The 27,916-nt window shown below is 39.9% G+C and overlaps 1 protein-coding gene across 2 annotated transcripts in view; it reads right to left on the bottom strand.

Annotated features, from left to right (window-relative positions):
- Positions 1-27,916, bottom strand: part of ATP6V1H (ATPase H+ transporting V1 subunit H) — a 143,226-nt gene that overhangs the window by 26,215 nt on the left and 89,095 nt on the right. For both annotated transcript variants that reach the window (XM_032759779.2, XM_032759780.2), the window contains 2 exons: positions 15,136-15,237; positions 2,245-2,358 (listed from right to left, as the gene is read on the bottom strand). In XM_032759779.2, coding sequence (XP_032615670.1) covers positions 2,245-2,358; positions 15,136-15,237 — 216 coding nt within the window. The remainder of the gene's footprint in view (positions 1-2,244; positions 2,359-15,135; positions 15,238-27,916) is intronic.

Raw genomic sequence — 27,916 nt, 5'->3', positions numbered from 1 at the left:
ATATTAGGAATATACATTTTTTAAAACAAGAAAACCACTAACGCAACAAGAAAGACTTCAAGAGAAATAAGCTAATAAAATAATAACTGTATTTCAATAGCCCTAATTTCAACACAGTGGGAAAATAAAACTTTGACTTTCACAGAAACTTTAGAAAAACATCTGGCAACTATAAGCTCATTGGTTGCAACGGCCTGAAATTCTATTAAATGCCAACATCCTTTAAATTAAATTCTTGAAAGAGATATAAACAAACCATAAGATATGAAATTACTAAATAATTGATTTATGTTGGAAAATCTAGCTTGGGGTAAAGTGAAGTAAGGAAAGAAATCCAGTGGTGTATCCTATGTTTTACTGACAGACCTGAAGTTTTTCCTCCTGCTAAACTGATAAAAACCATTCTAGGGTTTTCACCTTCTGTTTTGATCCCATTCTTCTTGCACTGAAGTTATGGAAAAAAGTAAAAACATTTTCAGCCCATCAAGTGCTGTCCGCACTAGCTCTGAATCTACCCCAAGTCCATCTACTTCTTATCTCAATGTTTATCATCTAGGCCAAGCCACCAACTACCTCAGCCCCAGACTACCATGAGAACCAGCTCGAATGCTCTTCATGCTTTCTCACTTACCCTTGCACAATCCGTTCTCCAGGGAGTAGCCAAAGTGACCCTTTCGAAACATAAACCACATCTTGTCATTCCCCTATTTAATATCCTTGCAGTGGTTTTCAACTCATCTTACAGGAGTCAAATTATAGCCTACAAGGCCCTACACGATCAGGTCTCTGCCGACCTCTCCTGAACCATGTTTTTCCCCTCGTACCATCCTTCATGTCAGAGTTTGCCCTTGACCATCCTTCATATCAGAGTTTCCCAACATCGGCACTGACATATACTTCTTTAATTCTGGGGACTGTCTGCGTTACAGGATATTACCAGCACTCCAGGTCTCTATCCACTAGGTGCCAGTAGCACCTCCACCCCTGAGTGTCACAACCACATAATTCCCTGTACATTGCTTTAAACAAGCCAAGTTCGTTACTACTTCACCACGGCCTTTTCACCTCTCATTCCCTCTACCTAAAATGCTTATTCACCCCAGTAATAGAGCTGTATGGCTGGTTCCTTATCATTATTGTCAACTTAGCTATGTGGCCTACTCCGGGAGGCTTTCTCTAATCATCCTATGTAAAGTTGCACCCACTTTCATCATACCTAACATCATTTAACTTATCAGGGTACAAATTTGTACACTTATCAGGGTACAAAGCTAGCGCTCAAAAAGCAGTTGTAAGAATTTACATAAATGTCATTATTTATGATAAAAGTGTTAAGTGGCAGGAACATAATATTTAACACGATACCACAGCAGCACTCCTGGATATTCTCCTACACTGTATTTGCCTGCATCTTCAAACGCACCCATGCTAGTGCATCATTAATCCTGTCCTTTGGAAGTGCTGGTAGCATTACTGTCAGTTACAAGCAACGTATATTTGTTCCTGATGCCTTAACAAAAAAACAGAGCATCCTTCCAGAGGCTGGGAAATGGAGAGGCATTTGAACTGTTTAGGATAGTATTGAAGGCACTGAACACCCAACCTACAGCTAAAAGCGGCTATGCCAAGGGGAATCTTCATTTCTTCTACTACGTACACAAAGGGGTCACCATGTCTAAGTAGTTACTCTTTAATTGATCTTGTTTTAAGTGGGTACAAAAAAGTCACTAATTTTTATTTTAAAAATAAAAACAGGCAACAAAGAAGCACAACTTTAGTTACTTCAAAAGCAAAAACTATAGTGAATGAAATGTGAGAGCTGAATCTCAGTTGATTCATCAGCTTTTAGTGTTTTTATGTGAACTGGTAAAATTCACTCAGTTTACCATATGCTAAATAGTTAAGCCTTGCAAAACTGTGGCGTCTCTAAAGGAATCAGTAGTCCAACTGCATTCAGCTCCAGAAAGGACTGACTGACTTATGTCACAGGGTCCTTTTAGTTACTTCTGGAGTCATTTTTGAAATTATTATTTTGAATGTACACTCCTTGAGACCTTTAGTGCAGTCCGTCTTTATAAAACTAATGTGTCATTGCTCTGAATTACTAAAATATATTTCTAAATTTTGAATCAAAATCACTGATTTTAAAAATGATCATTCGAAGCATTTACATAAGAACTTTTAGAATGGCAAGTGAGAGTTTGCAGACTAATGTACAAGTGTGAGCAAAAAGCCGTCACATACCAGTTGTGCACCATGAGCTTCTGTACGGCCAGCAGAGCGTTATAGCGGACCTGCTGGTCTTCATGATGCATGTGGTTCATGACCAGCTGCTTCCCACCGAGCTGCTCAATGACCCTGCAAACGGGAGAGACGTGGTGAGGAAGATGCAATTACTCTCAAATTCAGTTTGTAAGCAGGCAGCTCAGATACCAACATGCTAAAAAGGAAAGTAACGATGTATGTAAATAAACCAAACATGTCTTTTTTTTACATCATTTTCCCTGAACCACAGATTTACAGTATTCAAATACTTTCTTTTTTGAATTCCTAATGATAAATCCAACAGTTGTTCTCATTTCTCATCTCTAATCCAGAAACGTATGATCTGCCTAGATACCACCCAGGCACTAGTATTTTAGATCACCGTTTTCTAAGTGGCTGAGTATTAACGTTTTTATTATCAGTATTTCTTGCTTGTTTAATATCAGTATTGAACACCATCTAATTTTCATAACAACATACAATCAATATCAAGCCCACCAGTGACCATGCTGTGTGAAGATAGGGGCTTGGATGTAGATAGCAGGGAACAGGGGGTTAAAGAGCACCCATGCTAATTTCCTGGAAAAGACTACTGATTTTAAGATATCCACCCCTTTCTAATAACAATGGGATATGCCATGTGACTTGGGCAGTGAGATGGAGAAGAACATTCATATCTTCGAGAGCACCAAGATGACTGACAACCGACACTGCTTTCTATCACCACACTTCCGACACCCTGAAAATCCACTTATTACAAACACAAAGGAAAAGTAAAAATGGCTATTTCTTCATGAATAGAAATTGGTCCTCTGTTCCTTTGCAAAGGTGTAGTTACAGACAGAGCTGTGGAGTCTCAACTTCCACACAACAGTGTGGACTGCCCTGTCCATTCTTCAGCCACTAGTCCTGTCTAGTGGAGGACACCTACTATATAGTCAGTGACAAGTGGCACCTTAATGCAGTACGGTGTTTGGTGGTTTAAGACAATCTCACAGATCAGTAAGGTTTCTGGGGTCAGGAAGAAATAAGTAAATGGGGGTCAGAGTGAGAGGGAAGCTTTTATCTGCATACCTTTTCATATTTTATTCTTTAAAGCATGGTTTAAAAAAATGTATTGAACGGAGGGGGGAAAAAAGAACACAATGTAACTATCATCAAACATTAACTGAGTGCTTACTGCAGGCCAGGCACTGTACTTTAAAACGTTATCTAATATATCAGCTCAGCCATTTATCAAACGTGTTAATTAGACAAGTCCTTTACCTGGTAAATTCCTCCCTGACAAATAGGGAAGACAAGGACATCTTTACAGCGTTGCTGTGATGATTAAAGGACATAAAGCCTATGTCCCTGCAGGACACTAAGCCCAGCTCTGCAGGGATGACGACACAGGCTGCTCTCCTGCCTCCCATTCTCACTGTAGTCAAAGGAATCTTGGCAAAACTCTGCATATGATTTTTACTACTTAAAACAATTCAGTGACTTCTACTTCTCTTAACAAAAGGACCCAGGCCAGGCACAGTGGCTCATGCCTGCAATCCCAGCACTTTGGGAGACCAAGCTGGGACAACCGCTTGAGCCCAGGAGTTCGATACTAGCCTGGACAACACAATGAGATGCTGTCCCCACAAAAAAATTAAAATAAAAAATTAGCCAGGCATGGTGGTGTGTACCTGTAGAACCAGCTACTTGAGAGGCTGAGGTGGGAAGATTGCTTGAGCCCAGTTCAAGGTTACAGTGAGCTATGATTGCACCACTGCACTCCAGCTGGAGCAAGAGGGTAAGACCCTGTTTCTTAAAAAAATAAATAAAAATACAACAAAGGACCCAAATCCTTAAAATAGCTGACAAGGTCCTTTCACAGTCAGCTTTGGAGCCCCACTGAGCTTCACAGAGCACGGTCACAGGCTGCTTGTTCTCTAGACTGCCTCTGAGGCCTGAGCTAGCAGCCAACAGCACCATAGCTCCTGGCTGAAGGAAGCTTCTCTAACACACGAGTTTTCTCCATAGGCACCTAACAGCCCCTTCTTGTGCTTAGGAACGTTACACAGCACTCCAGCAGAAGGTTTGGGGGCCATTTTAAACAGGAAAATCACCACACACGCACACAAAAACCCCACAAAAATGCAAAAAAAATATGGCACTAAACAGACCATGTAAAGGATGCTTGTTTCTAGCGTAAGAGATAACACAGGATGGCAGAACGCTGCCTTGTTCCCCCACAGCTGGGGATGTGTCCATTAGCGTCTCCAATTATTTACCACTCTACACATGTCCATGGATAACTACAAAAGCGCCTCTAGTATTGACACGGGTGTTGAAAATAAACTTTTTAGTAGGTGGGCAAATTCACAATTCTGGAACCTGTGAATAATGAGGATCAAAATACAATCTCAGAAAAGTGCCATGTTGTGAGCAAAATAGGACTGATTAAAAACATACAGCTCACACACCATTTACAGTAATATCAGATGTGAGCACTTTCCCCCACATTGGGCACTGTGCTAAATGTTCATATTTTTCATCTCATGTAATTCTCACAACAAATACACTGCCTAGCAAAAACTATGTTTTTGACATTCTAAACCCTTGTTCCTTATTATCACCAGCCAATAAAATTTTGAAAAGCTTTTAATGATTGATATTATTATGTTTATTTCCTTTTTTTTTTTTTTTGACACAAGAATCTTGCTTTGTCAGCCAGGCTGGAATGCAGTGGCACGATTTCGGCTCACTGCAACCTCCGCCTTCCAGGCTCAAGCAATTCTCCTGCCTTAGTCTCCCAAGTAGCTAGGATTACAGGTGCTCACCACCACGCCCATCTCATTTTTGTATTTTTAGTAGAGACGGGGTTTCATCATGTTGGCCAGGCTGGTCTCAAACTCCTGACCTCAGGTAATCCACCCGCCTCAGCCTCCCAAAGTGCTGGGATTACAGGCGTGAGCCACCGTGCCCACCCTATTATATTTATTTCTTAAGCATTTAGTAAACTACATTTTATTACTCTCCATCCCAGAACCCAGTGGGTCTCATACGAAGTGGATGATCTCACCCCACTGAAACTCACACTGCTATTGAAATAAACAGACATTTCCCATCTTCTCAAGATGCAACTGAAACACCAATTATTTTCAGATTATACAAATGCCCAATATTATGAATGCTTGAAAAAAAGGTGAGAAAAGAATCTTTCCAGCAGGTAGATTACAAAATATCATTAAAAAGACAAGATTTTTGATGATTTTTTAGAACTAGAGTCAAGTACTTCATTTATGAGCTATTGTCTAATAGGGGTAATCTTGCTAACCATATTTCAAAACAAGTTGAGTCAACAGCATGTTAAGCTTTAAGAACTTGGAATATTCTGAAATATGATTAACAAGTTCAGCACTAGTACATACATTTAAAGAATGCAGCAGCTGATGAAACCAAAAAATGTAATTTGAGAGTAAACTTTTAAATATTCTAAAACATACAGAACTATTTTTGTTTGTTCTAAAGTTCTTTTTCTATCTTAATATAAATAATTCAGATGAGTTTACATAAAATATCCTCATAAGAAATTCTATTGTTTAGTATTCTAAACATGGCTGTTTAGAAGCTAATAAAATGATATCACACTATAACATATTATGATTCCACTCATATTGCTAAAAATGGTTAAGTTTCACAATGCTACTTATATGAAAGTCAATATTTTTCAATCTGTGTAGCAATATACCCTCTAGAGTTATAAATTGAATGAGCACAGAAACCACGCCTATTTTGGTTTCCTTAATTAAGAAGGTCATTACCATTTTTAAAAATAAAAAGATAACTTTGGAGAATATCAGATTTCTAAGTGAGGAAGCTCACTCTTCTCATTCTTTTTTATTTTTTTACTTACCTGACTAAAGGAGGAAGAAACAGAAAGCTCTTTTTTTTTTTTTGCCTTTTTTTTCTTTTTTTGAGATGGAGTCTCACTCCATCGCCCAGGCTGCAGTACAGTGGCATGATCTCAGCTCACTGCAACCTCTGCCTCCCGGGTTCAAGCAATTCCCCTGCCCAAGCCTCCGGAGTAGCTGGGATTACAGGTGCACGCCACCATGCCCGGCTAATTTTTTGTATTTTTTTAGTAGAGACAGGGTTCCACCATACTGGCCAGGCTTGTCTCAAACTCCTGACCTCGTGATTCCCCCTGCCTCAGCCTCCCAAAGTGCTGGGATTACAGGTGTGAGCCACTGTGTCCAGCCAAGAAAGCTCTTTCTAAGCACAGAAGTGGTGGGAGAGGCCAGGCGTGGTGGCTCATGCCTGTAATCCCAGCATTTTGGGAGGCCAAGGTGGATGGATCACCTGAGGTCAGGAGTTTGAGACCAGCCTGACCAACATGGTAAAACCCTGTCTTTACTAAAAATTAGCTGGGTGTGGTGGTGGGCGCCTGTAATCCCAGCTACTCAGGAGGCTGAGGCAGGAGAATCGCTTGAACTGAGGAGGTGGAGGTTGCAGTGAGCCAAGATCATGCCATTGCACTCCAGCCTAGGCAACAGAGTAAGACTCCATCTCAAAAAAAAAAAAAAAAAGTGGTGGGAGAGACAGCAAAGGTTTCAGTAAAATGTAAGCTCCATGGGGCAAGGCTCAACAAATATTCCTAGAGAACATGTAACTGATCAAAATATAAATTAAAAGCACCAGATGCCGTAAAGAGGTTAAAGAGAATGATAGTATTCAGTGCTGCTGAAAAGGTGGTGAAAATGGTATTCCTATATACTGCCAGGGGGAGTCTGAATTAGTTTATATTCAATAATGTTTAGTAAAATCTCAAAAGTACTCATATCATCTCATTAAATCTATTTGAAGGGGCCAGCAAACAACCAGAAATGTTCACATAGATGTTAATTGTTTTCTTAATAATGAAAATTTGGAAACTAATTGCATGCCCAGTAGTAAGATTTGAGTAAACTAGAGCATGTGTACCTATACATAGCATTAAACCATATTTTTAAAACTCTGTAGATGGAAAATACCCATGATAAATGAGGAAATGCAGGAGATAAAATAGGAGATGTCACATATCACAGTTTCAGAAGAAAAAATGCATACTATATATGCATGGGGAAAAAACTAAAAAATCATTTTTATCTCATACTTTGTAGTATTAAGGGTGTTGCTTTTCCTTCTTTATTCTTTTCTGTATTTTTCAAGTTTTCTATAATGAGAGTTCATTACTTTTCATGATGACTATAAGTTAAAATAGAAAAATTAATCCAGTTTGGTCAATAAAAGGTTTGTGCCACTATCAAAACAATTTAATTTGTATTTACATGTGCTGTGCTAGGCTTTGAACAAAGGAAAGAGATACTTACCAGATAAAAAAGTCTGTATTGGCCAGGTGCGGTGGCTCACGCTTGTAATCCCAGCACTTTGGGAGGCCGAGGCGGGCGGATCACGAGGTCAGGAGATCGAGACCACGGTGAAACCCCGTCTCTACTAAAAATACAAAAAATTAGCCAGGCGTAGTGGCGGGCGCCTGTAGTCCCAGCTACTCGGAGAGGCTGAGGCAGGAGAATGGCGTGAACCCGGGAGGTGGAGCTTGCAGTGAGCCGAGATCGCGCCACTGCACTCCAGCCTGGGCGACAGAGCGAGACTTCGTCTCAAAAAAAAAAAAGGTCTGTATTTTAACAGAACAAACATGATTCTTTTGGTAGCTCTTTCCCTCAGCAAGTGTTATGCCCTATTGTGTGGTGAACACTCTGTCTAGTCAGATACAGGTGGCTCTTTTGAGAAGTTCACAGTCTAGTGAGATAAAGAGACATCATCACATTATCATTGTACAGACTGAAAAGTGTTACATAATGGAAGCATTAATATACTCAGAATCCTGTGGGAGCACAGAAAATTGGACATTTGTATTTAGATTCAAAGGCAGTACAGTTTGTCAGATTAAACAGAGAAGAATCTCTTATATCAGTCAATATGTTTAGTTACAACTAACAAAAACTTTACCCTGCCTGATAATTCTCCAGCAAAATAATTTATTGAAAGGTAACTGCATATGGCTTGGAAGACTGGACAATTGTACTTGAGGGCTGGCCAGGCTGAATCACCATCAAAATCAAGTAGTTCAGTGAGGGTGCTGTTTCAGTTCGGCTCTTGACCCCGCAGCTTACTTTGTTCACATCCAGCTACCCAAAGCTGCCACCTCTTCTCCTCCTCATGGAGCTGGCTATCCCCGCTTCCCCCCAATCTCTCATTCCTGCTGGAGGTCTGGGGTAGCTACATTGGCTTATAACTGAGCTTTTAGGCCATGGGCAGGTGGCTAAATGTAAGGGAGAAGAGCAAAGTGAATTTGTGGCATTTTTAAATTTCTATAATGGGAGGGATTACATGCCTTGTAAAATGGGGAATTCCTGGAATATAGGAAGGTGGTTTAGATGCCAGACTCCTTTAAAAAAAAAAAAAAAAAGTGTAGCTGTACAAGCCATGTAAGAGAGTTTGATAGAGCTTTGATATTGTCACAATGTTTTAATTATTAGAACAAGATTCATTATACCAGACTTGTGCTATTAAGTCATATATGCAAAGGGGGCACATTCCCTAAGGATGAGTGTCGGGCATTAATCATCAGGGTGTGATTTCTGGACTTCTATCAGGGGCCACAGGTGGTGTGCCTCCTGAAGAAAAAGCAGTGGAACAGTTTTATTCCTGTACATCATGTATTTTTGAAAAGTAAGATTAATGCTAAATTGTGTTTGATTCTCAGAATCATGTTACCATATTAAAGGTTACAAGTCCATTAAAAGAACTCAACTGGCCAGTACAGTTGATAAGGTAAATTCGTTTTATTTTTGTGTTATTGCATTTATTGAGGACAAGTATTAAATTTGCAACTGGGGGGCAATTAACTGTCATGTTATGCTCTCCACCCAAACTTATGAAAACAAGTAATTGGATCAAAAGTGTTTCTTAAAACTACAAAAGCAGTCATGAAAATAACACACATGTAAAACAAGAGTGAAAAGGGCTCCACGTTAAAAAGTAGATGTAAACCTGCACACTGAGAAAAACCTGATAGTGATCAAAGAAAAGGATGGAAAGGAAATGTGATATTCAGTACATTAAATCCTTACTTAACATCAATAGGTTCTTGGAAACTGACTTCAAGCAAAACGACATAAAACAAGCAAAGGACATTATTCGAGGACCTGCTGTCACTTAAAGTCTCAGTTTCCAAGAATCTATGAATGATGTTAAGTGAGGGCTTACTGTATCTAAAAATGTATCAGTGGACCAGCAAAACATTTACTTGCAGTCTCCAGAATATTTTTGTTATAAAATTTTGTCAACTGACAAAGGTTACTGTTTGATGGAGATGGAGATGGAGAAAAGAACAAAACTCTTCAAGAGACAACATTCTGACACTTCATTCCTGAGAAACTTGTAAAAACAAAAAAGTCCACCACGAAGTTAATGACAAATACGTTCTTAGAGAAGCAAAATTTAATGTGAAAAATCCCATGATAACAAAAAGAGCGTAGAAGAACAACTGCTATTGCTTGAAGTAGCAGACACTTTGACAGCTGAACAATCTACTGATTTACTTGCTTCAACAAACACCTAGAGAGTGCTTACTATGTAGCAAGCATGACTCTAAGTGTTTTACATTATTATTATCAATGAGTATTAACTCACTCACTCTTCACATTCACAGAGGAGGAAACCAAGGCACAGAGAGGTAAAGGGACTTGCCCAATCTCACAGTTACTAGGTGGCCGAGCTGGGATCTGAAAACCAAGCAGGCGAGTTTAGTCTGGGCACTTACCCACTGCATGACTCTGCATTGGTGTCCGTGTTGCTAAGTAACTATCCATATATGTACTGTGTAAACATGAAAAAATATGTCTGATGAAGTGCTGAGGTAGACTTCTATGACAAGTCCACATATAATCTGAATATCTCAAACTCTGGACAAGTTTCTAACTCTTGCATGATCTGGACTGGAAGCAGTTTTCTGAACTTGGCACTGACAAAGGACTAGCTATGTGCAGCAGAGTTACGGCTATGTGGATAAAAAGGCCGTACTAACTGAATTGGAAGTCCAAGATGTGCCTATTCACCAAGTTATTGTTGAAATAGTCCAAAGTGCGAATATGATATTAGAAGCACATGAGAAGCTGTTTGAAGGAAGGAATAAGGAGTATAAAACTGCTTTTCCAATCAGAAGTGCACCACTTTTTTAAATAAGAACTTGAAACTCAGCTTCTTCACTGGCATTATTTTTACTGAGGTAATAGAAAATGGTCACTGTTAGCTTTACCAGAATATAATGCAGGAGACAGCACTTTTACTGATAATGCCAATAAAGATAATTTCTTTTTTTTTTTCTTGAGACAGAGTCTCGCTGTGTCACCCAGACTAGAGTACAGTGGCGCAACATAGGCTCACTGCAACCTCCGCCTCCTGGGTTCAAGCGATTCTCCTGCCTCAGCCTCCCAAATAGCTGGGACTACAGGCTCACGCCACCATGCTTGGCTAATTTTTGTATTTTTAGTAGAGACAGGGTTTCACCATATTGGTCAGGTTGTTCTTTAACTCTTGACCTCATGATCTGCCCGCCTTGGCCTCCCAAAGTGCTGGGATTACAGGTGTGAGCCACTGTGCCCAGCCAATAAAGATCATTTCTATCACCTTAAGTGACTTTAAGTGGCATATCTTAGCAAAAGTTGCTATCTTGAATAGGTTAAACCTATCATTTAAAGTTCCAAATATCAACCTCAAATTTGAGATACCACAATTATTTTTTAAGATAATTGACCTGTGGTGAAAATGGATTACCACAAAGCGTGTGAATTTTTCCAAGTGTTGAAGTTTTATTTTTATTCATAAGGAAAAAAAATTAACGAGGGCTATAGTAAAAAACCATATCCAAAAGCTGCAACTTTTGAATATAAAGAAATGCTTTTACATTACTGAATGCAACCAACAAGTAGGCTGGAAATCCTTCTCCTGATATCTCACAAGAGGCAACACTCTATTTTCTTGCTTTTGTTTGAATGGGCTGGTCAACTGAGTGTCTGATGAAGTGCTGAGCTGGACTTCTGTGAGAAATCCACATATAACCTGAATATCTCCAAACTCTCAGGCCAAGCTTCTAACTCTTGTAGCCATTCCTGCCAAATGATAGTAGTAACTTAGCATTTTCTAATTCAGTAGCAATAAAGGGTAAGAAAAGAAACTGAGTATAGATACTTTCTTTCTTTTCTTTCTTTTGAGATGGAGTCTTGCTCTGTTGCCAGGCTGGAATGCAGTGGCACGATCTCAGCTCACTGCAACCTCCGCCTTCTGGGTTCAAGCAATTCTCCTGCCTCAGCCTCCCAAGTAGCTGGGACTAGAGGCACGTGCCACCAGGCCCAGCTAATTTTTCTATTTTTAGTAGAACGGGGTTTCACCATGTTGGCCAAGGATGGTCTCGATCTCTTAACCTCATGATCTGCCCCCCTCGGCCTCCCAAAGTGCTGGGATTACAGGCGTGAGCCACCGCGCCCAGCGATCCTTTCTTATGATTCAAGGAGTCTATTCTAGATAACCTGGTAAAAGATCAAAAACAAAATAATTCGAATACTTGACATGAAAGATTATGTAATTTAAAATGTTTGAGTATTATGATTAATCTTTTAGAAAACTTAGTTCAAATTGTTGGTCTGCAAATCCACTGAACACCCATAAAGTTTGGGGGGAAAAAAAAAAACCCTATAACCATGAGAGAACCCACCGCCTTTTTTTTTTTTTTTTTTTTTTGAGAAGTTTCAAAAAGCAGAGTCTTATTGAGGAGAAAATAATTCAAAAACGTATCTCAAAGCAGAAGGATCCAGAGCTTACATAGAAAATAAGTTACGCTGGTGAGAGGCTTCAGAATAAAGAATGACTATATTGGTCCATGATGTAAATATAAGCCACTGGAAGGACATAGAAAAGAATTAGCATGGCCACAGTTTTGGGCCAAAAAAGACTATTTTAGGAAAAGCACAGAGGACAGACTGCAGCAGATACTGGTGATAGGAAGTCTAACAAAGGTACAGCATGACGGGAGAGATCATCCTTCTTAGGGAGAGACAGTAAGGCAGGGGGAAAGAAAGGAACACGGCAGTAGAGCACAATTACGTGAAGGCATAGCAGGCCTTGGCAGCAGGTCAGGTGTGCAGAACATATCCAAAAGAAACATTTGAAACACCAGCTGAGGCAGTGCTGTGAGAAGATAAATTCTTCAACAAGCTTTTCACTTTCCAGGTTTTAAAACTATCATATTTTTATCTTCATTTGCTTTTTAGCAGTTATAAATCTAAGAGGGCGCTATATACCATCTATCCATCTGTTTTTCATATTTAGCACATTTTAGATGAGTTACAGACCTTGGCTATTATTAGCTACACTTATATTTGCCTTATCTAAAGATCTTTAATTTTCCATAGTAAAACCGATTATTTTTTAATGATATTAATTTTGGACAGCTCTTGATATTACAGTGTCAACAACTATGAGGGTCTTAGTTTTTACCCTACTTGCAGCTAACAAGTTAGCCTGCCACAGTTTCATGGATCCCCATAGAAGACGTGAGACTCCCGGGTCTGAGACAAAGGATAGTTTATTGCTCATAGCAACAGAAATAGCAAGATACTAGCATTTTAGTGCTGGTCCCCCAAGCCTCAATTTCCACAAGCAAACATAAAGGAAGCCAGATGAGCCCTGCACACTGTGCATAAGAGGAACCCTGAACTTAGAGAAACCCCAATCTCTCATATGGCAGTAAGCACATCTGCCCATTGCTCTTAGGCAGACGAACCTCTCTGTAAAGGGCATTCAGTGCCTCGTCTTGCAAGAAGTTCAGAAAGGTGAGAGATAGGAGTGCGAAAGGCTTATTGGGAAACAAAGAAAAAAGGAAGGCATGAGAAATGTCTTCCTACAATATCAACCCCTCATTTCTACACCATCTTGCCTTCCAAAAAATTTATCCATAAACACAACACTTGTGGGTGGTTCTGATCAATCTGGCTGGCACAGGCTGGAACCAAGTCCATTTAATTGGTTTTATATGCCATTTCATTAAGGCTACCACCTACAAGACTCCAAGCACCAGGATAAGGCCGACCTGCAGAACTGACCTCACCATCCATGTCCCCCAGAGCCCTGGACTCAACCACCCAAACAAATGCAATGAATCATCAGAGTCTACAAGGACAGCCTCCTTTTACAGAGCTCTCTACACTTGTCTGAGGACTACATAACCTACTGGTAGCGTTTCCTGAAATACTTGAAGGTTCCTTATGACCACCCCTAAAGCGCAAGTGATTGTCTCTTTGAGAAGAAGATGAGTTAATGCCTGGCTTCCATAAAGTATAATACCAGGCTACTCATCGTGCCCCTGGAAAGTGGTTTATCATTGCTGGGGCCACCCAAGTGGGACCTTCATGAGTTAGTGAAACAGGCTGGGTGGCCTCCTAGCTGGATGATAAACCTTAGGAGTCTGAGTTCAGTTCAAATAATTGAGTCCTTATTTTAAGGAGAGACTGGCCTATTTGTCTATGCCACCAGCCAGAGGACATTTGTCCTTACCATGGAATGGCTGAGGGATAGCTTTGGAATTGGGGAAATGGGAGAGACATACAGAGCCATTGACAAGCATTTTGCTTAGGAGGTGCAGGAGCAACTATTATCTCTTCTGTTCCCAATAAATTTTTCAGTAAGGTTAAAGGGAACGGCCATGGTATAGCAGTGAGAGCTGCCTTGCGGTGGGTGACAGGCCCAGCAGTCAATTAAACAGAAGGCACTGGCAACAGCTTGGGAGATCTCTGTGTTTTCCTTTGGGGAAAGCTCTAGAGGCAGTCCACTGGAAACAAAGATCATTGATGTCCCTACCTCCCCTGTATCTCCAGGGTCTGAGGTATTCTTCAGATGCTGAGGTTGCTGTTATCCTTCCACTGCTACAAAATCTATGTGCTCCATTCCAATAGCTAACTTCGCTATTTTTTAACCATCCCTTAATTGTATCCAGATATTTGGTCTGAAAGGGCCAAGTACAAAAGGGACAAGCGCCTTTCTGCAAAACCTGCAGAAATCCATTAAGTTTCCGTCTTCAGTGTGCGTGAGTCACTACAGAGAGACTTGGCAAGCACTAACCAAGCAGCCCTTTCCCTTATGATTAGGTTACAGGGGGTGGGGGTAGGGGTGGCGATTCTTTTCCTAAGGGCCAGATAAGTAAATATTTTATGCTTAATTCATCTCTATAAGTACAAATAGCAGACAAAAAATAGCCAGTGCTCGAAAAATGGCTACCGAATCTTTAACATGAAATATCTAATGTGATTCTACATAGTAGTATTATGCCAATGTACTTATATTTTTATACTATTCTTTTTTTTTTTTTTGAGACACAGTCTTGCTCTGTTGCCCAGGCTGGAGTGCAGTGGCACGATCTCAGTTCACTGCAACCTCTGCCTCCTGGGTTCAAGCAGTTCTTCTGCCTCAGCCTTCTGAATAGCTGGGACTACAGGCACGTGCCACCATGCCCAGTTAATTTTTTTTCTTTTTTCTTTTTCTTTTTGTATTTTTAGTAGAGAAGGGGTTTCACCGTCTTAGCCAGGATGGTCTCCTGACCTCGTGATCTGCCTGCCTCGGCCTCCCAAAGTGGTGGTATTACAGGCGTGAGCCACCGCGCCTGGCCTATACTACTCATTTTTAACTGGGTATATCATAATTCTCACTATTGTGGCAATCTTGATTTCATTTACTTTGTTAGTTCCTTTGCTAACCTACTCCATTTTAGATAAGTACACTATTTAGGACTCTACATTGAAGGTTTCAAGAAACCAAATGAAATGAATGGCTTTCTCTTACCGTTTGCCTCGTGGATAATGCCGCACATATTCTCCAACATCGTGAGCAGCAACAGCTAAGACTTGGGGATCATCTGACACTTCCAAAAGTTTTGTCAAGATTCTGAAATAAATTTTATCCAAAAGAGAGATCAAGTTCTAATTTTTCTATAGAATACAACAGAGCACAGGTATAATGAAGATATCGTCCTGAAAATAGACATTTATTAATATATTCATATTCTTCTAAGGATTTCACTATTACACATAAGTTTGCAGTTTTCAAACCTTCAAACCTTCATACATATATAACAAGTTTCTTTCAGATTCACAATGTATACCAGGCACGAGTTCCAAAATATCAGGGACTCCCCCCTCAAGAAAACTAGAACATGAATAAAAGTTATTTTAACACAAAACTACCAATAGATCTTTTCTAATTATATATATTTTCATAAGCCATTTATAAACCCTAGGACCTACTGGTACTACTGGGACAAGTGACTTTCAGTGCTCGATGATAAGAGGGTGGACTGAGAACTAAGCACACACGTCTTCCCCTCTCTCTTACCCCAACTCTAACAGAAGAGTGGAACATATACTTTCCAAACAGTGAAGTCCATAACAGCAAGAGAAAAGATGGCAGCCCAAATCCACCATCCTGTCACCTTGCCCTTCTGGTACTTTCTCCAGTACAACAACATAGAGTAAATTGTCACTGGAGCCTGACGGGTACTTCTGAGAACAGGAGCCAGGAACCAGCAGCAAAGAAGGCTCCCACTGCCCCGGCTTCTGCTACCCTCCTCAAGGACCACTGGGGGTGGGTGCAGCTACCCAAGATGTGCATGTGCCCTTGGGAGTGAAAGGGGGGGGAGATGGTGCGGCTCAGAATCCAAGGAGCTTGGAAAGGACTACCTTCCTCACGTCTGCAAGCAGAAATCATTCAAGGAATAGGTTGCTCCTCTGTTATTTTAATGCTCAAGGGCCTAGAAATAGATGGAAAACTTCTCAATTCATTCTAAAAGCATAGCGTAACTGTGATAACCAGTCAGAATGAATGTTTTTTAAATGGCTTGGTAGAAGATCAACATATAAAAACAACTCTTTCTAATACCCCAACAACTCAGAAATAGATACACACAAACTGTAACAAATTAGCCAACTGAACCCACTAGTACACTGAGAGACAATATCCAGTTTTCAGCTCAAATGTCATCTGCTGTATAAAAGCCCAGGATTACCCTAAGGCAGTACTCTCCCCACCACTCTCTTTTCCTACTCCACTGTTCTTCATAGTATTAATCACCACCTGCCATTGTAATATGTATTAAGACAGTGATGGGTGGAGCCAAGATGGCCGAATAGGAACAGCTCCAGTCTACAGCTCCCAGCGTGAGCGACACAGAAGAAGGGTGATTTCTGCATTTGCAACTGAGGTACCGGGTTCATCTCACTAGGGAGTGCCAAACAGTGGGTGCAGGACAGTCAGAGCAGCGCACTGTGCCCGAGCCGAAGCAGGGCGAGGCATTGCCTCACTTGGGAAGCGCAAGGGTCAGGGAGTGCCCTTTCCTACTCAAAGAAAGGGGTAACAGATGGCACCTGGAAAATCGGGTCAGTCCCACCCTAATACTGCGATTTTCCAATGGGCTTCGAAAACGGCACACCAGGAGATTGTGTCCCGCACCTGGCTCAGAGGGTCCTATGCCCACGGAGTCTCACTGATTGCTAACACAGCAGTCTGAGATCAAACTGCAAGGTGGCAGCGAGGCTGGGGGAGGGGCGCCCGCCATTGCCCAGGCTTGCTTAGGTAAACAAAGTAGCCAGGAAGCTCAAACTGGATGGAGCCCACCACAGCTCAAGGAGGCCTGCCTGCCTGCCTCTGCAGGCTCCACCTCTGGGGGCAGGGCACAGACAAACAAAAATTCAGCAGGAACCTCTGCAGACTTAAATGTCCCTGTCTGACAGCTTTGAAGAGACTAGTAGTTCTCCCAGCACGCAGCTGGAGATCTGACAACGGACAGACTGCCTCCTAAAGTGGGTCCCGGACCCCTGAGCAGCCTAACTGGGAGGCACACCCCAGGAGGGACAACAGACTGACACCTCACTCGGCCAGGTACTCCTCTGAGACAAAACTTCCAGAGGAACCATCAGACAGCTGAAATTGTGGTCTCACAAAAATCTGCTGTTCTGCAGCCACTGCTGCTGACACCCAGCCAAACAGGGTCTGGAGTGGACCTCTAGCAAACTCCAACAGACCTGCAGCTGAGGGTCCTGTCTGGTAGAAGGAAAACTAACAAACAGAAAGGACATCCACACCAAAAACCCATCTGTACATCACCATCATCAAAGACCAAAAGTAGATAAAACCACAAAGATGGGGAAAAAACAGAGCAGAAAAACTGGAAACTCTAAAAAGCAGAGCACCTCTCCTCCTTCAAAGGAACGCAGTTCCTCACCAGCAACGGAACAAAGCTGGATGGAGAATGACTTTGACGAGTTGAGAGAAGAAGGCTTCGGACGATCAAACTACTCCGAACTATGGGAGGAAATTCAAAACAGTAGCAAAGAAGTTAAAAACTTTGAAAAAAAATTAGATGAATGGATAACTAGAATAACCAATGAAGAGAAGGGCTAAAAGGAGCTGATGGAGCTGAAAGCCAAGTTCCGAGAACTACGCGAAAATGGCAGAAGCCTCGGTAGCCGATGCGATCAACTGGAAGAAAGGGTATCACTGACGGAAGATGAAATGAATGAAATGAAGTGAGAAGGGAAGTTTAGAGAAAAAAAGAATAAAAAGAAACGAACAAAGCCTCCAAGAAATTTCAGACTACGTGAAAAGATCAAATCTATGTCTGATTGCTGTACCTGAAAATGACGAGGAGAAAGGAACCAAGTTGGAAAACACTCTGCAAGATATTATCCAGGAGAACTTCCCCAATCTAGCAAGGCAGGCCAACATTCAGATTCAGGAAATACAGAGAACACCACAAAGATACTCCTCGAGAAGAGCAACTCCAAGACACATAATTGTCAGATTCACCAAAGTTGAAATGAAGGAAATAATGTTAAGGGCGGCCAGAGAGAACGGTTGTGTTACCCACAAAGGGAAGCCCATCAGACTAACAGCTGATCTCTCGGCAGAAACTCTACAAGCCAGAAGAGAGTGGGAGCCGATATTCAACATTCTTAAAGAAAAGAATTTTCAACCCAGAATTTCATATCCAGCCAAACTAAGCTTCATAAGTGAAGGAGAAATAAAATACTTTACAGACAAGCAAATGCTGAGTGATTTTGTCACCACCAGGCCTACCCTAAAAGAGCTCCTGAAGGAAGCACTAAACATGGAAAGGAACAACTGGTACCAGCCACTGCAAAAACATGCCAAATTGTAAAGACCATCGAGGCTAGGAAGAAACTGCATCAACTAAGGAGCAAAATAACCAACTAACATCATAATGACAGGATCAAATTCATACATAACAATATTAACTTTAAATGTAAATGGGCTAAATGCTCCAATTAAAAGACACAGACTGGCAAACTGGATAAGGAGTCAAGATCCATCAGTGTGCTGTATTCAGGAAACCCATCTCACATGCAGAGACACACATAGGCTCAAAACAAAGGGATGGAGGAAGATCTATCAAGCAAATGGAAAACAAAAAAAGGCAGGGGTTGCAATCCCAGTCTCTGATAAAATAGACTTTAAACCAACAAAGATCAAAAGAGACAAAGAAGGCCATTACATAATGGTAAAGGGATCAATTCAACAAGAAGAGCTAACTATCCTAAATATATATGGACCCAACACAGGAGCACCCAGATTCATAAAGCAAGTCCTGAGCGACCTACAAAGGGACTTAAACTCCCACACAATAATAATGGGAGATTTTAACACCCCACTGTCAACATTAGACAGATCAACAAGACAGAAAGTTAACAAGGATATCCAGGAATTGAACTCAGCTCTAAACAAAGTGGACCTAATAGACATCTACAGAACTCTCCACCCCAAATAAACAGAATATACATTTTTTTCAGCATCCCACCACACCTATTCCAAAATTGACCACATAGTCAGAAGTAAAGCACTCCTCAGCAAATGTAAAAGAACAGAAATTATAACAAACTGTCTCTCAGACCACAGTGCAATCAAACTAGAACTCAAGATTAAGAAACTCACTCAAAACCGCTCAACTACGTGGAAACTGAACAACCTGCTCCTGAATGACTACTGGGTATATAATGAAATGAAGGCAGAAATAAAGATATTCTTTGAAACCAACGAGAACAAAGACACAACGTACCAGAATCTCTGGGACACATTCCAAGCAGTGTGTAGAGGGAAATTTATAGCACTAAATGCCCACAAGAGAAAGCAGGAAAGATCCAAAATTGACACCCTAACATCACAATTAAAAGAACTAGAAAAGCAAGAGCAAACACATTCAAAAGCTAGCAGAAGGCTAGAAATAACTAAAATCAGAGCAGAACTGAAAGAGATAGTGACACAAAAAACTCTTCAAAAAATTAATGAATCCAGGAGCTGGTTTTTTAAAAAGATCAACAAAATTGATAGACTGCTAGCAAGACTAATAAAGAAGAAAAGAGAGAAGAATCAAATAGATGCAATAAAAAATGAAAAAGGGGATATCACCACCGATCCCACAGAAGTACAATCTAGCATCAGAGAATACGACAAAGACCTCTACGCAAATAAACTAGAAAATCTAGAAGAAATGGATAAATTCCTCGACACATACATCCTTCCAAGACTAAACCATGAAGAAGCTGAATCTCTGAATAGACCAATAACAGGCTCTGAAATTGTGACAATAATCAATAGCTTACCAACAAAAAACAGTCCAGGACCTGATGGATTCACAGCCGAATTCTACCAGAGGTACAAAGAGGAACTGGTACCATTCCTTCTGAAAGTATTCCAATTGACAGAAAAAGAGGGAATCCTCCCTAACACATTTTATGAGGCCAGCATCATCCTGATACCAAAGCCTGGCAGAGACATAACCAAAAAAGAGAATTTCAGACCAATATCCTTGATGACCATTGACGCAAAAATCCTCAATAAAATACTGGCAAACCGAATCCAGCAGCACATCAAAAAGCTTATACACCATGATCAAGTGGGCTTCATCCCTGGGATGCAAGGCTGGTTCAACATACGAAAATCAATAAATGTAATCCAGCATATAAACAGAACCAAAGACAAAAACCACATGATTATCTCAATAGATGCAGAAAAGGCCTTTGACAAAATTCAACAACCCTTCATGCTAAAACTCTCAATAAATTAGGTATTGATGGGACGTTTCTCAAAATAATAACAGCTATCTATGACAACCCATGGAAAATATCATACTGAATGGGCAAAAACTGGAAGCATTCCCTTTGAAAACTGGCACAAGACAGGGATGCCCTCTCTCACCACTCCTATTCAACATAGTGTTGGAAGTTCTGGCCAGGGCAATCAGGCAGGAGAAGGAAATAAAGGGTATTCAATTAGGAAAAGAGGAAGCCAAATTGTCCCTGTTTGCAGATGACATGATTGTATATCTAGAAAACCCCATTGTCTCAGCCCAAAATCTCCTTAAGCTGATTAGCAACTTCAGCAAAGTCTCAGGATACAAAATCAATGTACAAAAATCACAAGCATTCTTGTACACCAATCACAAACAAACAGAGAGCCAAATCTTGCGTGAACTCCCATTCACAATTGCTTCAAAGAGAATAAAATACCTAGGAATCCAACTTACAAGGGATGTGAAGGACCTCCTCAAGGAGAACTACAAACCACTGCTCAATGAAATAAAAGAGGATACCAACAAATGGAAGAACATTCCATGCTCATGGGTAGGAAGAATCAATATCGTGAAAATGGCCATACTGCCCAAGGTAATTTATAGATTCAATGCCATCCCCATCAAACTACCAATGACTTTCTTCACAGAATTGGAAAAAACTACTTTAAAGTTCATATGGAACCAAAAAAGAGCCCGCATCGCCAAGTCAATCCTAAGCCAAAAGAACAAAGCTGGAGGCATCACGCTACCTGACTTCAAACTATACTACAAGGCTACAGTAACCAAAACAGCATGGTACTGGTACCACAACAGAGACATAGATCAATGGAACAGAACAGAGCCCTCAGAAATAATGCCACATGTCTACAACTATCTGATCTTTGACAAACCTGACAAAAACAAGCAATGGGAAAAGGATTCCCTATTTAATAAATGGTGCTGGGAAAACTGGCTAGCCATATGTAGAAAACTGCAACTGGATCCCTTCCTTACACCTTATACAAAAATTAATTCAAGATGGATTAAAGACTTACATGTTAGACTTAAAACCATAAAAACCCTAGAAGAAACCCTAGGCAATACCATTCAGGACATAGGCGTGGGCAAGGACTTCATGTCTAAAACACCAAAAGCAATGGCAACAAAAGCCAAAATTGACAAATGGGATCTCATTAAACTAAAGAGCTCCTGCACAGCAAAAGAAACTACCATCAGAGTGAACAGGCAACATACAGAATGGGAGAACATTTTCGCAACCTACTCATCTCACAAAGGGCTAATATCCAGAATCTACAATGAACTCAAACAAATTTACAAGAAAAAAACAAACAACCCCATCAAAAAGTGGGCAAAGGACATGAACAGACACTTCGTAAAAAGAAGACATTTATGCAGCCAAAAAACACATGAAAAAATGCTCATCATCATTGGCCATCAGAGAAATGCAAATCAAAACCACAATGAGATACCATCTCACACCAGTTAGAATGGCCATCATTAAAAAGTCAGGAAACAACTGGTGCTGGAGAGGATGTGGAAAAATAGGAACACTTTTACACTGTTGGTGGGACTGTAAACTAGTTCAACCATTGTGGAAGTCAGTGTGGCGATTCCTCAGGGATCTGGAACTAGAAATACCATTTGACCCGGCCATCCCATTACTGGGTCTATACCCAAAGGACTATAAATCATGCTGCTATAAAGACACATGCACACGTATGTTTATTGCGGCACTATTCACAATAGCAAAGACTTGGAACCAACACAAATGTCCAACAACAATAGACTGGATTAAGAAAACGTGGCACATATACACCAAAATGATGATTCATGTCCTTTGTAGGGACATGGATGAATGAAAACATCTTTCAGTAAATATCGCAAGGACAAAAACCAAACACAAATTTTTAGGAGATATACCTAATGCTAAATGATGAGTTAATGGGTGCAGCAAACCAACATGGCACATGGATACATATGTAACAAACCTGCACATTGTGCACATGTACCCTAAAACCTAAAGTACAATAATAAAATAAAATAAAAATAAAATAAAATAAAATAAAAATAAAAATTGGATTAAAAAAAGATAGTCATGTTAAATGACTTCAAGCCATAGGAAGTAAAAATGACAGGTCACAAATTAATACATTTAGTCTGATAACATGTATAAGTAAAGGTATATAAAGATGTAGGTAAGGTATGTCTAGGCACCGAAAGAGACTATGGCCTGCTGACCCTAGTTCCTCCTCAGGAAGAGTCTGAGATCGAAGAGCAGTGAAGAAACCTTTCCACTTTAGTTCTCTCTGCCTTCAAGATGAAACAAGACATATTCAGTTTTTCATATATCTATTTATATTTTTAACATTTCAAACTATGTGTGTTTTTAAAAGGCTAACTTGCAAATTATTCTAAAATTAAATTAAATTTAATTCAACTGAAACATTTTGATAATTTCAAAAAATTACTTGTTTTTATTTCAATAATTTAAATATTAAGAAATTTCATGAAATTATAAGCAAATTGCATTAATGAAAATTATTTAAAATATACCATTTGTTCTCAAGAAAAGAAAAATAGCTCAGAGTCGTCAGAGCTATGTGAAATACATAAAATTTTTCACACCCAGAGACAAGAGTGTGGGTCCAACGGCAATTATTTAAAGGCATTTTGTCCCTAACTATCCCACTCATTACTCTCGTGTTCCTGGAATTTGTGATACAAAGATCAATATACAGCTAATCAACAGTTTATGTCATTTTAATGTAAATTCTTGGCAAATGACTTAGGAAGTGCCTCTTCTTTTTCCCTTAAAAGCCCACTTGTAACTGCTACTAATTGGAGTGTATATTCAAGGCAAGTTGAATCTATGCTCCCAGGTAGCCATCTTCAAGCTTTGAGCTTGAACAATCTCTGTATTTAATCTTATTTTCTAAATTTCATTATTTAAGACTGACATTCTGAATACATCAAACCAGAAGTCAGGAAATAACAGCTCAAGTCCAAACCCAGATGCCATCTGTTTTTGTAAATGTTTTACTGGAACACAGCCAGGCTCATTAGTTTACTTGGTGCCCATAGCTGGCACTGCAATGGCGAGTTGAGTGATTTGGGACAGAAACAAAATGGTTCCAAAAGTCTAAAATATTTACTACCTGGGTCTTTACCAAATCACGTTGCCAATCCCTGCCTTAAACTATTCTCAGTGATTTAAGCCATTCTCCATATGGCTGAGACCATGATACCCAAAATATGGTGTACACACCAGCAGCATGGGCATCACCTGGTTACTTAGAAATGCTGATCACAGACCTAATCTAGGACTACTGAATTAGAATCTGCATTTTAACAAGATCTCCATTAACATTTGAGAAGCACAGCCTTAGAGTCAGATAATGTTAGAAGTGGAAGGAATCACAGACTTTCTAGTCAAATCTGCAAAATGTGGACATGATTTTAATTGTTACCCTTCAGGACCATTAAATCCACTGAATATCTTCAGCAACAATGAAAACATCTTTGTATTATTAGCTGTAAACCTGCTGAGCATGCTATTTCTGTGTCAAATCATCAACTAAAATGTTCAAAAGAACAGGTTCAAAAAAAGAGATTTTATGGTACGCAATGAGAGAGTTCCCTCCAAGATGTCTCTGAATACAGTTAAGTCAACAATAGATTCATCAATCACAATCCAAACCTCTATTGCCACATTAACCACAACCCATGATTCTATCAAATAGTCCAATGGATCCTGGCAGCAACACACCACAGCTCTGCAGTTAGACCAAATGTGAATTCTGCCTCGACATTAGCTAGAAATGTAATCTTGAAAAGCATCTGTTCAAATCAAATTAGAATTTACATTATTATTCTAATTGATCACTCAACAAATATGTTCATTCTCTTTCCCAGTGTTTTCCCTCAGTTTTAGAAACTTGTTTTCTCTCTCAGCTTTTGCTTTTCTTCTATCTCCATGGCTTCTTATATTTCAGAATATTTTCTTACTCAAAATATATATTTATTTCAAAACTACTAACGTACAAGCTACAAGGTATTTTCTGTATACTTCAAAAGCGAGAGGGAAAAATTAACTTATATACTTGCTAAGTCTGGGATTACCCGACGTAAGTGTGGTTATCCACAGATAAAAGGAAGACCAGTACGCATGGTGCTTTTTAAACAGCAGAATAAAATAAAGATTTCATCCAGATCTGTCTTATTGGGCAGCACTAGTACCTGTCATTCATCTCATGCAGATAATTTATAAGAATGTAAAGAATGTCAGGTGACCATCAGGTTAATTGGTTGCAGCTGGCGCCAGGGAACGAGTCTCCCAACAGACAGAAAACACCTGAAGCTGGTGATCAGCAGCTTCCCAATAATATCTCAAGAGTGGGGTGGGCAGGCTCAAGCATGCATACTAAGGTGCAAAGTGGCAGAGTTTAACCGGTATATGACCTTCCTCTAGGAATGCTCAACTGATAAGGGAAAAATGCCTCAAGTGAGCATGCACACAACTTCAGTAAACATACTGTGCATGTGGCCCCTCCCAAGTGCTGGCAGCACACTGAACATGACAGCCCAGCCCAAGGGAAACATCGAGGGAGGAGAAATAGAAACCCTGGAACCATGCCAATGTATAAAACCCCAAGTAAAGGGCAGAACAGGGCACTTGGATCTTCCAAGTCACCCACTTGGCCCTCTTCCAAGTGTACTTTATTTCCTTTCATTCCTGCTCTAAAACTTTTTTAATAAGTCTTCACTTCTGCTCTAAAACTTGCCCTGGTCTCTCACTCTGCCTTAAACCTATTTCTGCCCCTCAGCAGAATTATTTCCTCCAAGGAGGCAAGGATCAAGTTGCTGCAGACCCATACAGATTCACAACTGGTAACAACCCCACTGACAGAACAGACTCCCTTCTTGGCCAAGGGGACCCCAGAGAAACCTCAAAAACTGAGTTTCAGGCTATGATGGGAAGAGAGATCAGACAAAACTCATAATACCCCTTCCCTTTTGGAGTTTAGGCACAACTGGCCACCATTAATGCAAAACAGAAATCAGCTACACTTTCTCAGGGCTCCTTAAGACTGTTTTTCCCAAGATGGTGGTCACTCATATTGGCTCAGAAGAAACCTCTTTAAAATATTTCACAGAGTTTGGTTTCTCCATTAACAAGAATAAAAACTAAAGACAAACAAAACAATAATTTCAAATTTCTCATCATCATATAAACATAAAAGAAAAATACCATATACCAGCCAGGCGCAGTGGCTCACGCCTGTAATCCCAGCACTTTGGGAGGCCGAGGTGGGCAGATCACGAGGTCAGGAGATCAAGACCATCCTGGCTAACACGGTGAAACCCTGTCTCTACTATAAAATAGAAAAAATTAGCCGGGCGTGGAGGCGGGCACCTGTAGTCCCAGGTAGGTACTCAGGAGGCTGAGGCAGGAGAATGGCGTGAACCCAGGAGGCGGAGCTTGCAGTGAGCCGAGATCGTGCCACTGCACTCCAGCCTGGGCAACAGAGCGAGACTCCGTCTCAAAAAAAAAGAAAAGAAAAATACCATATACCATTGTTCCTGGTTATTCAGAAAAATCACAGTGTCATACAAAGGTAAAAGGAGTAATCTGAAGAAGCCACAAAAATTAAAACCTAACACCAGAAAATAGAAAGTACCCTTTTCAAAAGTCTCTTTAAGTGTATCATAATAAAGATATACATAATGCTTTTGTAATAACTTGTAAAACATTCCCCACCATTATATTCAAGTTTTTTAAACACTAGATTTAAAAAGAAACTCCAAGCTCTTTCTGTTGTTAAAACTCAGTCATAGGGTAACAATGAAAAACTAATCCACTCCTTCCCACTTCCTATTTTGTCGATCTTTCTGACATCAACCACTCACTTTGATTTGCCATTTTGTTTAAATGAGAATAATGTATCATTTTCAGTAATACACAGAAAATGGAGTCTAAACATCAGAGATAGGTGGGCCTAAAAATGCTCCATCTGGATGCCTCATTTAAATGACAATAAGAGGATTTCTTAAAAGTATAAATCTATACGAAAGGACAAAATGGGAAATGAAACAAAAACAATAAAATATTGAAGCGGAAAGTCAGAAGAACAAATGTTAAACATGAGAAAACCAAATACCAAGCTGGCAGGGAGGTAAGCCAAGGAGCAACCTGATTTACGACACAGAACTATTTATACCAGCATTTTTAGATACCAGACTCAAACTTTGCTGCCTCATATGACAACCACTAGCCACATGTGGTTTGTTTTGAAGTCAAATTGACAAAAATTTAGTTTCTCAGTTACCAAGAACATTTCCAGTGCTCTTTAGTGACAAACTATTGTACTGAGCAGCACAGATATAAACTACTTCTATCATCGCAAAAAGTTCCATTGAAGTTGAGGTAGATGGTGAAAAACTGTAATGCAAGATCTATAGGAACACTAAAAAAAAAATCATACACAAAGGAATAAATTTAATGAAAGACAAGAGCGTAACATTATCCAAAGGAAATCCTACATAAATGAAGGGATATACTACCATGTTCATGGATTGGAGGACCCTCCTTCCAAATTAAAATAATATCAATTCCCCCTAGAATAAACTATGGCTTCAATCTCAATCAAAATACCCGTCAAACCATTTGTTTGACAAGCTGATTCTAAAATGCATACAGAAATGCAGGAGTCCAGAAAGCACCAAGACACCTTGGAAGAACAGGCATGCTCATACTATCAGACACCAAGACAGAAAATAATTAACAGCAATTAATATAACATAGTATTAGAGTAAGAATAGATAAATAGATGATGGAATAGAACAAAGAATTCATAAAGACATTTGCATAGGAGAGGTTCTAACCAGGGCAATTGGGCAAAAAACAGAAATAAAAGGCACCCAGATTGAAAAAGCGAGAAGTAAAACTCTCTATTCACAGATGACATAATCTTGTACAGTTGAACACTGAACAGCACAAATCTGAACTGCACAGATCCACTTACACATGGATTTTCTTACACCTTTGCCACCCCTGAAACAGCAACACCAACAACTTCTCTTTCTCAGCTTACTCAACATGACAACGAGGAGGATGAAGACCTTTACAATGATCCACTTCCACTTAATGGATAGTAAATATATCTTCTCTTTCTTATGATTTTCTTAATAACATTTTTTCTCTAGTTTACTTTATTGTAAGAATACAGTATATAATACATGTAACATTCAAAATATGTGTTAATCAACTGTTTTGTTATCAGTGAGGCTTCTAGTTAACAGGAAGTTATTAGTAGTTAAGTTTTGGGGAAGCTAAAAATTATACATGGCTTTTTGACTGTGGGGGAGGAGGGTCAGCATCCCTAATTCCTGCATTTTCAAGGGCCAACGGCAGAGAGAAGATGCAAAGGAATCCAATAAAGACAAAGGTTTTATAAGGTCAATCTACAAAACTCAATTGTTTTT

This window comes from Hylobates moloch, unplaced genomic scaffold, assembly GCF_009828535.3.
Source record: "Hylobates moloch isolate HMO894 unplaced genomic scaffold, HMol_V3 SCAFFOLD_9, whole genome shotgun sequence".
In the NCBI taxonomy this organism is placed as follows: Eukaryota; Metazoa; Chordata; class Mammalia; order Primates; family Hylobatidae; genus Hylobates; species Hylobates moloch.
Note: the sequence above shows the minus strand (reverse complement) of the source record. Positions and strands in the feature narration are given on the sequence as shown.